The sequence below is a fragment of the Sinocyclocheilus grahami genome, unplaced genomic scaffold (assembly GCF_001515645.1).
Source record: "Sinocyclocheilus grahami isolate Dianchi unplaced genomic scaffold, SAMN03320097.WGS_v1.1 scaffold1021.1, whole genome shotgun sequence".
NCBI classification, from domain to species: domain Eukaryota; kingdom Metazoa; phylum Chordata; class Actinopteri; order Cypriniformes; family Cyprinidae; genus Sinocyclocheilus; species Sinocyclocheilus grahami.
In genome coordinates, this window is record NW_015506200.1 from 218,071 (window position 1) to 230,680 (window position 12,610).

Genomic DNA, 12,610 nt, shown 5'->3' on the forward strand with positions numbered 1-12,610 from the left:
GAAGTGTGCGGTCATTGCTAATGGCTTTCTGCCACTTTCAAGGCTTCCTCTGGTGTCTTTAGTCGCTGACAACAAACCTACCATCAAGACCACCTCGAAGAACCCTGACAATGGTGAACTGAAGTGGTATTTTGCTTTTTAGTTTCTTTCCTTAAAGCATAATACATATTGTATATTTTGTGTGCATACATTGCATCCAGCCCCCAGTGACACATATACAACAGCAAGGTGCATAATAATAAAATTAAAGACACGTATAGGCTGCAACAGAATAAACATGTTTACAGATACATTTACAGGTGTGCTGAAGAGGTTCCTCAGAAAAACCCTTCAGGTCACACAAATTCTTTTGTTTTCCAGCATCTTATGTGCATTAGAACTCTTTCCAACAATGACCGTTCCAACAAAGAACAGCAGGCAGATTAACTGTTCAGGAAAAAACAAGGGACTCGTGAACAACTATCTTAAAAGAAAAAAACAAAAACAGCTGTGGATCATCCAGGTAACACTAAGAATCAGACGTATATAAACTTGCACCTTCAGCTGCAATGCGCTGTTTTCAAGCAGAAGCCTTGACCAAGGTCGCTAATGTCTTGAAGTCTAGATGGTCAGCAACCCAAACCAGCTCAGACCAGCTAGAATCCAGGTAATCATGTTCCAATTACCTCCTTTTTATCAAAATTTCTAAATTACACTGTAAAAAATGCTGCTGCAATTAGATACAACTTAGAATTTGAGATAACTTAACTAATTAAACTAAAGGTAACTAAACATAATTTTAAGTGTAACACGAACACTTACATTTTTAAGCTGAAACAACTCATTTTTTATTCTAATGTTGAATTTTAAGCTGTGATATCTAATCGCAGGAAAATATGTATATATATATTTACCGTGTATTTACAAAGAAACAAGACATTGCATTTTGAAGTAGAAAGACAAACTATTTTCTTACTCCATTAATATTTTTATTAACTATGAAAAATCATGTTTTACAGTAAACACTGGTGTTACTGACATCTAAAAGGAAATTAAACCATGTTTTTGTTGATGATTTCTTTCTAGAACACCCTTGGTTAATGTTAGAATATAAAAACACAGTAATTGATACTGTGCTTAAATATTCTTTCCACCCAGTGTAACGAGGCCTATTGAGCAACATTTTGACTATAAGAGTCATTGTCCCCATCAGTCCCTGGCATTCTGCTCATGGCTAGTTCTGCCCACTCCTCAGCAGTGGGAGGTACACAAGAGGAACTGTTTGTGCCGCTAACAAGGGGAGGTAAAGACACATGAGGGGTCTCATTGCAGCTGCCACGGGTCACCTTTCACGTTCACCTCCACTATTCAACTGCCAGCACGCTCCAGGTGGACTATTCAATGCCTCTTTGCAAGCTGTGGCCTAATAAGTAAGAGCAAAACACATCAGAATGAATTGAAACAGTTGCTCTTATGCTGTAAAACGTCGTGCATTGTGCATTATATAAACACTTTAGATGCAAATGACAAGATGTCCACAAATAACACAGAGAACATGTTGTTAAAGCTTATCATTTCCTCAAAAGATTATGAGTAAACCACCAAAACAATGGGGTTTGGTTTGCTAGCCAATTCCTTACCACAAAATGTGGATAGTATTTACTGTTTAGCATGGAAATGCTAAGTATGCAAAACAGCCATTGCTATATGTGCAAAAAAAACAAGTGCAAAATATCCTAGAAAGTTTAGTCACCTAGTTTAACGTGATTTGATACATGCTATGCGAATAGCAATTAATAGGCTAATCCACATAAGTGACGTCCTCATTCTAGAAAGCATTTTTCTAGGCAAAAATCTGGAAATGAGTCAAGCTCATCAATATTTTGAATGTGTTCCCCAAAGAGAAAGGTTGTCAATTTAAAATGCTAAAAGGTAATTTTGTCGGCTTTGAACAGTACCTCATGGATAACCTCAAAACTACCAGACTTTGATGATGGACTCACTGGATTCATATTTATTTATTTATTGCCATAGCAACCTAGTTTTCATTATTTTATTCAATACTGTATCGCTAATATCGCTATTCGCTAGCTGATTAAAGTGATCTTGATGGTTATTTTTGTCAAATCTCTTGCAGCAGGATTCAATATAACATTACAGTAGTAATGTTTTTAATTTAGACTTTGTTAGATACAAAAAGTTGCCTTTTTGATGTATGGCTTGTTTAATGATATATGATAATTATGCAGTTAAATAGCTAGCCTGATGCTGTTTGAATAAGAGAAAAATCCACAGCATGATTACTGCAGTGACTCTGATGTCCTTCCAAGATTTTTTCCCCCAAGTCAATGAATAAAAGGACTCAGAATAATCTATTTGCAGCAGTAAATGACTTTGTCAAGCAGAAGGGAGTGAAGACTCTTTAAGTAGTAATTGTAGGTTTCCTAAAGACTGCCTTGAATATAATTGGCAATGCAGTTGTCCAGAAAATTGCACTGGGTTGACCAGACATGAAGAAGAACAAACAAAATACTTAAAATAGAGGAAAATATGAAAGAAATAACCATTGTGAAATAGCCATTGTGCCATTTCAGAATTACTATTTTATATAAGAATGCCTCAAACAACTACAGCTTGTGTTGCTGGGAACAATGTAGGCTACTTGGAGAGTCATTTCAGAAAGCACATGAAACATACGCTCAGCTCCATGCTGCCACCTCGTGCAGTGTTACAGTAGTGCATATTGATGAACTCAACTTGAGTTTGATAAATCACTTTAATATTCTATGTAGAAAACAGAATTTATGGATGAGTAAGCCAACAATTGTTTTTTTTGGGGGGGGGGGGGGACGCTAATGTTTTTTGCTGCTCTACTTGTGCTTTGGACATGAATGATACATCAATGTGGTTTGCTGACAACAGGAGTGTTTTTAGTTTTTGACTTACATTTTTTTTTGCATGGCAGATTAATAAATGGGTGGGGGGAAAAAACAAAGAATTGCATTTAAGAAGAGACAAGAGCAATATCTAAGGAACCTTTTGAACACCATGGCATCCCACAACATCTCAGCATCGTGCCTGTGAGTTTTGAACCACTCAATAAAAATGTACTGCACTGTTACAATTTAAAAAGATGTTGCTTTTATTCAGTAACTATTGTGGGAATGAAAAGTGGCAAATGTAATCTCTGAAAGCTGCCATAGTCTTTCAAGGAGTATGAAATGTTACTGCTGTATTTCGGTTCCTGAGACGAGAAAAGATTGAATTATAATTCAGGTAAAACAGAAAATACAACAGTAAACTTGATTGTCAAATCTGCACTCCTGTGATATGGTTTCGAATTCACGAGTCTTTAAAAAAATGTACAAAAGCACAAACCCATCAGTATTCCTCTATCAATGATTAAAAAAACTAAAGAAAAACTCAGAATCAAACACAGAATCTTTTCTGCATGAGGCTCATAACTCATCCTTGTGGTTTTCAGCTGTAGAGTCTTTAGGTTCTGTGCTATTTGGCTTTGCAGTATTTTTAACAGTTGCTTTGCCTGTTTTCTTCTTTTCATCTGACGTTACAGGTTTTGTCTTATTAGCTGTTTTTGATGTCTTTTTCTCTGCTGTAGTGGTTTTTGTTTTGTTTGACACTTTGCTTTTTGTTTTGTCTGCTTTAGCTTTTGTTTGGGTTTTAGGTTTCTTTTTAGATGCTTTGGCTTTTGGTTTTTCGCTTTTCTTCACCACTTTGCTGTCAGTTTTGTTATCCCCAGTAGCTTGGCTGGGTTGTTCTGTAGATGTGCTCGTTTTTACGGTTTCTTTTTCTGTTGTTTTAGCAGAAACTGTTCCTTCATGTTCAGAGGGTTTCGTGTTACTGTCCATTTCTGTTTTCTGGACATCAGCTTCAACTGGGCTGGAAAGCTTTTTCAGAAGTTCTTCAACTTCTAAACGCTCCTGTGGACACAACACAATGCAACAAGGTTAGACAAAGAGGGAACTATTAACAATTACGTCTTAGGACAAAATAGGCCTGTGTTATTTTAGTATGATTTATATGTTAATGTGTTGGATAAAAGCAACACATATATCAGAATGCTATTCATTGATTTCAGTTCTGCTTAATATTGTTATCCCTTCCAAACGGATCTCCAAGCTCATTGATATTGACATCAGCCCCTCCCTCTCCAACTGTATGTTAGGCTTGACAGCCACAAATCCTCCAAACTAATTTTAAACACTGGTGTTCCACAGGGCTATGTGCTAAGCCCAATCCTGTACTCCCTCTTCACCCACGACTGCATACCTGTACATGGCTCTAACTCTATAATCAAGTTTGCAGATGACACCACGGTGGTAGGCCTTATCAATGGTGATGACGAGACAGCCTACAGGGAAGTTTCAGCACCTGGTAGGGTGGTGTGCCAACAACAATCTGGCACTAAACACCCAGAAGACCAAGGAGCTGATTATGGACCACCGGTGGTCTAGGAAAGATGACACACCCTCTCATCTACATTGATGGAGCCAAAGTGGAACATGTGACTAGCTTTAAGTTCCTTGGTGTCCATATCTCTGAAGATCTTTCCTGGACACCTCCACTCTCATCAAAAAGGCATAACAGCACCTATATTTCCTTAGGACTATAAGGAAAGCTCACCTGTCCGCTCACATTGAACTTTTACCCCTGCACTATTGACAGCATCCTAACAAACTGCATCACAGTGTGGTACAGCAACTGCACTGTCTCAGATCAGAAAGCCCTCCAGCGGGTGGTGAAAACTGCCCAACACATCACTGATGTTCAGCTACCCTCCATCAAAGACATTCACTACAAACGCTGGACAATAACCTACCCCCCTACTGCATGTTTACAAGTTTTTGTTTACATAATATATGAGTGTGTACTGTGTATATTTATTATGTATATACTGTATAAATACAAGCACATGCATGTATATATTTCAAAAAACATGTTAAATATTAAACATGTTAACATTATACATATTTATATATAATATAAAATATAATAATATAAATATATAAATGTATATACATGTAAATATTTTCCAAATATATACTGAATGTGTGTATTTATATATACATAAGTAATCAACAGTACACATAGATATATCATGTAAACTAAAACTTTTATTTTGGATGCGATTAATCATTTGACAGCACTAGTATATACTTATATTCATGTAATTTATATATTATATATAAATATATTTAATATACAAACATAAAATAAATTCTGAAATATATACATGCGTGTGTATTTATATATAAAAAATAAATATACACACATATATTATGTAAACAAAAACGTTTATTTTGGATGCGATTAATCATTTGACAGCACTAATTTGTTTATGCTTAATAATTTTTATAATTTATGCTTCATGTTTTTGCACATTTCTTTGTATTTCTACTCATAATGCCATTTGCATTGTATACCATACATATGTGGTCATATATAAATATTTAGTATTTCTATACTTATTCTGTATAATGCATCTACTGTGTTACGTCTTCATTTGCACCTTGTATTTACAACTACTTGTACAGCTGGGGCCTGTTTCATAAAACAAGTTTACCAAATAAGCCAGACTTATTTCAGTTAGTCTGACTTATTTTGAACCAAATCAACTGACAATACATCAGACTAACTGAAATAAACCTGGCTTATTTACTAAACTTGTTTTATGAAACAGGCCTCTGGTCTCTGCTTCTGTACCTCAAACTTTGCACTCCATAAACATCTTATTAATGTATACATACTGTACATTTCTGTATATTACATTATATTTATATACATATTGCGATTTACACTTCTGGTTAGATGCTAACTGCATTTCATTGGCTCTGTACTTGTATTCTGCACAATGACAATAAAGTTTAATCTAATCTAATCAAATAGTATTTTTTTAATATTTAGAATTAATTTTAGTTTTGAGATTTAGTTGTTATGTGCTTTTTTATAATTTTTATTAGTTTTTAATATTTCTATTTAGCTTGTATTATTCATTTAGTTTTAATATATTTGTACTTCAACTTATTCTATTTCAGTTACAAAGGCCACATTTCTAATTTTCATTTAAGATTTAAAGTTTAAGTTAGTTTTATATTTATTATATTTATATTTGTTTTATATTTAATTTCTTTTCAGTTTTATTTCAATTAATAGTTTGAGTTAAAGGGTTAGTTCACCCAAAAATTTAAAATTAGCCTACAAATTACGAATCCAGTCGGAGTTATATAAAACATTGTCTTTGATCTTTCAAGCTGTTTAATGCCACTCAGCGGGTGTTACATGCATCAGTCCAAAATAAGTTAAATATAAAGCGCCCATCCATATAAAAATATCTAACACCTCTCCAGGGGGTGAACAAAGGCCTCCTGTAGCGAATCGATGCGTTTTTATAAGAAAAATATCCATATTCAAAATGTAATAATCACTTTAACCCTTTCACTGGTGAGTTTAAAATATTCTAGCGGTCCCCCCAGAGTGAGTTTTTTTTAGGCGACAATTATTTGAGAACATTTCCCCTTATTGTTTCCATGGCGACGCGTCATGCTTGTCACGTGAAACACCGTGGCCACAATAACACTATCTGACAGATGGATCGCTTTTATTTCGTTTTTCCTTTTTTATTCAAAATATATCCGCGCAGCGGAGAGATCAAAACAAACAACGGTCACTAATTAGAAGTACAAAACGAGGATTTGTAAAGAAGAATGTCAGAGGATTTTGATATAAGCCAAGAGGAGACTGGTTTTCCTTTGCTAAAGTAAGGAAACTTTGCTTTCTTTGCTCCTGTTAACAAACGTTGGTTTTCACAAGACTCACCGGTGCATGTGCAACGCTGAACTCATATGTCATCCGCCCGGAGCTGCTTCCGTGTAGGACTGTTGGCACAAGCTACATTAAAGTAATTATTATTACGTTTTTTTTATTGGATGGGCGCTTTTTATTTAACTTCTTTTGGACTGATGCATGCAACACCTGCTGAGTGGCATTAAAGAGCTTGAAAGATCAAAGACAATTTTTTATATAACTCCGACTGGATTCGTCTGAAAGAAGAAAGTCATATACACCTAGGAGGACTTGAGGGTGAGTAATTTGTGGGCTAATTTAAATTTTTGGGTGAACTAGCCCTTTAACAATAACAACACTGCAACATACCCCAAGAAAGTTTTAGTTTTCCAGTTCAAATCTACAGTAATTCTTATTTTATCGCTTTATTTTACCATTCACAGAACAGCACTGAAAGTCATACTTGCCTTCTCATTGTGATGAGGATCCAGAGTGAACCAAAGCACTACAGCACACCTCTGGCCTTTGGTTACTGCGGTCACTCCATGAAGGTTCTCCGGTCCAGCTCTGAATCCCACGACTCTACCACACTGAGGCTTCACCACTGCCTGAAGAGACAGTAGAGTGAAATGATATCCATTTTAGAAAATTCATGCCACAACAACACATTTTAACAACACAATTAGTAGAACATGCTGCCACATGGACACAGACCAAGTCTAAAATGAAGCTACTTTGAAACTAGTTTTTCAAGCTACACTACAGTTAATTTACACTAGATTAATTAAATTTGACTCTACATACAGGAAACAAAAACACAGTGATAAACAACAGTATTTATTTAGTTAGAAATTGAACTAGTTTAATTGGTTCATTGAAATGAACTGTTTGAACAAACTGATTTGCTAAAATGAATCAGACTTCCCAATGACAGATACAGATTCCAAGTAATGAAAATACTTGGAATCTGATTTTACTTAGTTACTCCTCTACACAGCTCACTAGTTTGAGTAAAAATAATGTGAAACATTTAGAAATCTTACAGAGACACTTTTGGCATCCGATTCAGTGAAGATAAAATCTCCCCCTTCAAAGTCGTCATTGAGATACAAAATGGCACTACAAAGCAAAACAGAATGCATTAGTGAAAACACTATAAACTTAATAACCATGATGCTTCACTGGTTCCTCAAGCAGCAAACCTGTAGCCTTGATCGCTGTATGCTGACACCTCTGTGATACAGTTGTTGAGTTCTGAGATAAGCAGACAGTCAGTGTGCTCTTCCTGTTTCTCTGGTATGAAAGAGACCAACACATGCTTGCTTAAGAACTAAATAGGTCTGTGTTCAAGATGCAAAAATAACACGGATTTCTCTAATAAAAAGTCAGTTTACCGATGGCAGATCGGCAGACCAGGTTTGAGCTGGAGATATATAGGGGTGATTCCAGACCAAAGTAGGATTCCAGAACCTTACGAACCTTCTCACTGAGATCAGAAAACAATCGTGCACTCATCAAGGGAACCAGACCCTCCTGGACAAGATATGAGAAAAAAATTTAACAGATTAATTATACAATGTACCTGTAAGAAAGTCAAAGAACAAAGAGTATCACTTTTGTATGTGCAATACAAAGTCTTCAAAATCTAAATCAGCCTAATACCTCAAGCAAGCATAAATATATTTTTTCTTATTAACTTTAAAAAATAAAGGTTCCAAAAGGTTGTTTTCACAGCAATGCCATAGAAGAACAATTTTGGTTACCCACAGAAACTTTCAGTGAACAGTTCTAAAAAAAAAATTTTTTTTCTAAGTGTGAAGAACATTAAAAAAATTTAAAGGACCTTTTTTGACTATAAAGAATCTTATGCAGAACAGAAAGACTCCATGGATGTTAAATATTCTTCATGGAACCACATATGCCAATAAAGAACCTTTATTTTTAAGTATTTGTTTGGCTTCTTTTTTTTTCCAAACACATACTGCTGTTCAGAGGTTTGGGGTCAGTAAGATTTTTTTTTTTATGCTCCCAGAACACAGTCATCTGGTGGCCCTCCTGGGCACACCGGCTGAAGACTGTGACAGCAATGACACATTCAATTAATTTAAAGTGACCGAAAAGACATGTTACAACAGATTTCAATTTCAAATAAATGCTGATCTTTTGAACTTTCTATTCATCAAAGAATCCTGAAAAAAAGTATCACAGTTTCCATATATATATACATATACCAATATTAAGCAGCACAACTGTTTTCAACATTGGTAATAATACGAAATGTTTCTTGAGCAGCAAATCAGCATATTAGAATGACTTTTGAAGGATCATGTGACACTGAAGCCTGAAGTAATGATACAGAAAATTCAGCTTTGATCACAGGAATAAATTACATTTTCAAATGTATTCAAATAGAAAACAGCTATTTTAAACTGTAAAAATATTTGACAATATTAAAGTTTTTACTGTATTTTTGATCAAATAAATTCAGCCTTGGTGAGTATAAAAGGAATATGAACAGTCGTGTGGCTACCAAGCCCAACAAAAACAAACTAAACGACTGACAAAGTGTTGCATGTTGCTTTAACTGGTTAGAACATGGTGCAAATATTAGTTTCATGAATTCATTGAATTCAAGAGGATTTTAAAAACCCTTTAGTAAAGTAGGTCTCACCTGCAGGGCTTTGAGAAGCGTAATATCCTGAAACATCTCACTCACTGAATGAGGGGAGAGAGTTGCTTTAAAACCACCTTGAATAGCTTCTGCCTGTGAGATTCAAGTCATAAAAGAGAGAAATCTTTAGTTGACTGCAGAAAATACCTATTTGTTCACTCTTTTGGGAAATAGAATGAAATGAGAAACATACACTGGAGAGGCGATGAAGTTCCTGACACTCATCGGATGTGGTTACGCCATCCAGGACGACCCTCTGTGAACCGTTCAGGGCTGAGGATGTCAAGGTTATTGCTATGTCATCAAACGGACGTTTGTTGGCAGTTTCTGGAGTAGAGGCTGGATTGATATCTGAAAAACACCAATTGGATGACCAAGTCATGTGACTTGTCAATCCCTACACATATGTTGAATGCTAATTTAAATCTTACCGTCTTTCACAAACATGGTCAGGTCTGATGATTCTTTACTCTTTACTTCCACAAGCGTCTCAATCTCCTTCATCAGGTTACTGATCTCCTCTGTAATCCTCGCGGCTGTTTCTCTGTCCGCCCTGCCCACCCAATGTCAGGTCAGTTGAACTTCAATGCTAAAATATCAGATGCAACAACAAAGGTATACTTACTTTTGTTTGTCTCTTAGTTTCTTGGGCATGATGTCCTCAGGGGTCCATGTGTCCTACAACAGAATGAGGTAAAGATTTTATTATAAATTGTAATTGATCACAAATGTGAGAAGCACAGCACTGGACGCACACTTACTGGATCAACAAAAGTTTTACCAAACATCTCATAGCCAAAGTAAAGAAGCTCTTTTTCCAGCAAAGACCTCTTAATATGTTGCATAACAACCTGCCCCAAGACAAAAAAAAAAAGATGTTTTGTTCAAAATGAATCTGAAGTTGTTAATAACTGATATTACTCTATGTGCTGAAGATCAAAAGCACCTCTCTGGCTGTTATGTTAATGGCTTTGTCTTCTCCCTGAACAGCGGAGTAGTATGCTAGGTTCTGAGCCATGACTGCATCCTCAGGGTGGAAGAGCAGGTATGTTTTAGCACACTCAATGGCCTGCTCGTATTTCTCACCTGGGAGAGAAATAGATTAAAGTTTTAAAAATGAACTCAGATGTAAATAAAACATTCTGCAATGCACAAAAATCTAACTTTATTAGCAACACTCCAATGTATCAAACTACTATGCAATCAGTAAGGGTATATATACTCGCATACAATGCATTAATGATTAATGCCAAATCTGGCAGTGTTATTTTAACATTATTTATACACAACTAGTGTAATTATTAATATTTTGCATGAACTTTTTATACTTATTTTTTATATATTTTTCAGTGTTATTAATGCTTTACTTTTAGTACTTCGGCTTATTTTAGTTAGTTGCACAGTCAAGATTTCCAATTTCATTTTTTCTAATAAAAGGTTTAAGCTTTTAAGTTAATGCTTTTTTATCTAAAATGTTATTTGATTACAGAATTATTTTAGTTACTGAAACCAGTTATTATTATGGAAGCCCATTTCCGCCACGTAAGAAAAAAATGAATGCCTTAAAAAGTCAAAATTATGACATACTTAAGTCATAATTACGAGATAAAAAGTCAAAATTTTGACTTACTAAGTCAAAATTATGACTTAAATCGAAACTACAACTTTAAAAAGTCGAAATTATGACTATACAAGTCACAATCTTGTAAAGTCATAATTTCGACTTTTTAAGTCATAATTCCGACTTTTTATCTCATAATTTCGACTTAGCAAGTCCTAATTTTGACTTTTTATCTCGTAATTATGACTTTTTATCTCATAATTTCGACTCAGCAAGTCATAATTTTGACTTTTTATCTCGTAATTATGACTTTTTATCTCAATTTCGATTTAGTAAGTCATCATTTCGACTTTTTATCTCGTAATTATGACTTAAGTATGTCATAATTTTGACTTTTTAAGGCATTAATTTTTTTCTTCCATGGCGGAAATGGGCTTCCATATATTATCGTTAACTAAAACTAAAACCATTAAAAAAGTTGTCATTATTTATAATGAAATAAATGTTAACTGAAATAATATTTACCTTTTTTTTTTTACTTATTTTATTTAAGCTAGTTTCCAAGGCAACATTTATAATTTTTCAAGCTAAAATTGTAATAAAAGGAAAAACAGGACGCACTTTATTTTAAGGTCCAATTCTTGCTATTAACAAACCATTAACTATGACTTTTGCCTCAATAAACTTGTAATTTGCTGCTCATTAATAGTTAGTAAGGTTGTTAAGTTTAGGTACTGGGTAGGATTAGGGATGTAGAATATGGTCATGCAGAATATGTGCTTTATAAGCACCAATAAACAGCCAATACGCTAGTAATATGCATGCTAATAAGCAACTACTGTAGTTAATAGTGAGAATTGGTCCCTATACTAAAGTGTTACCGAAAAACTATATAGACATAAAACAATATAGTTTTGGTTTTAGTTAACAATAACAACACTGAAATCTGCTACTGAATATGATTCTGCTGATGAAGAGTAAATCGTACTATTATAATATGAGAACTGAAGGTAGTTAAAATGCGATGGGAGGAAATCTTCAAAAGGCTTCTCTCTTCCAGCGGTGGATGCCAGATCCACAGCGCAGTTCTGTTTGCAGTTCAGAGCATGGAGGTAATGATCTGTGATTAAAGCAAATATATATATCAGAAAATCCATATTTATGAAACATGTAGTGAAACAAGAAAAAGAGAATTCAAATGAGACATCAAACGCCACCGAGATTTAAAAATGAAATCAAATTAAACTAAAAGATCAAAGATAATCTGCTGTTGTTAAGTCAAAATCAAAAGCATCGGAATACCACATGCCTGTCATAGACTGGAAGAGATCGGCATTGTACTCCATGTAGTTGTAACCGTCATAATTGAACGATCCCTCGCAGAGAACTCTGCATTCTTCATAAGCGGTGAAATATTCTTCGACAGCAGCCTCAAAGTGCTCGATGGCTGGGGCAAAATGTTCTGCACTGTAATGAATCTTGCCCTCTAAAAATTCAGCCTGAAAATCAGCAATTATATTTCAGAATTCTATAAACATTTTATAAGGCAGTAAGGTTGTATAAAAAAATCTATCTATCTATCTGTCTATCTGTCT

General features: G+C 34.8%; 1 protein-coding gene across 1 annotated transcript in view; it reads right to left on the reverse strand.

Moving 5' to 3' along the window:
- Positions 1–2,825: 2,825 nt before the first annotated feature.
- Positions 2,826–12,610, reverse strand: part of p3h1 (prolyl 3-hydroxylase 1) — a 13,311-nt gene continuing 3,526 nt past the window's right edge. Inside the window, exons 5-15 of the mRNA XM_016250997.1 lie at positions 10,401–10,540; positions 10,216–10,305; positions 10,080–10,132; positions 9,886–10,007; positions 9,648–9,805; positions 9,455–9,547; positions 8,178–8,316; positions 7,986–8,076; positions 7,827–7,902; positions 7,251–7,391; positions 2,826–3,920 (exon numbers count right to left, since the gene is read on the reverse strand). Coding sequence (XP_016106483.1) covers positions 3,438–3,920; positions 7,251–7,391; positions 7,827–7,902; positions 7,986–8,076; positions 8,178–8,316; positions 9,455–9,547; positions 9,648–9,805; positions 9,886–10,007; positions 10,080–10,132; positions 10,216–10,305; positions 10,401–10,540 — 1,586 coding nt within the window. The 3' untranslated portion in view covers positions 2,826–3,437. The remainder of the gene's footprint in view (positions 3,921–7,250; positions 7,392–7,826; positions 7,903–7,985; positions 8,077–8,177; positions 8,317–9,454; positions 9,548–9,647; positions 9,806–9,885; positions 10,008–10,079; positions 10,133–10,215; positions 10,306–10,400; positions 10,541–12,610) is intronic.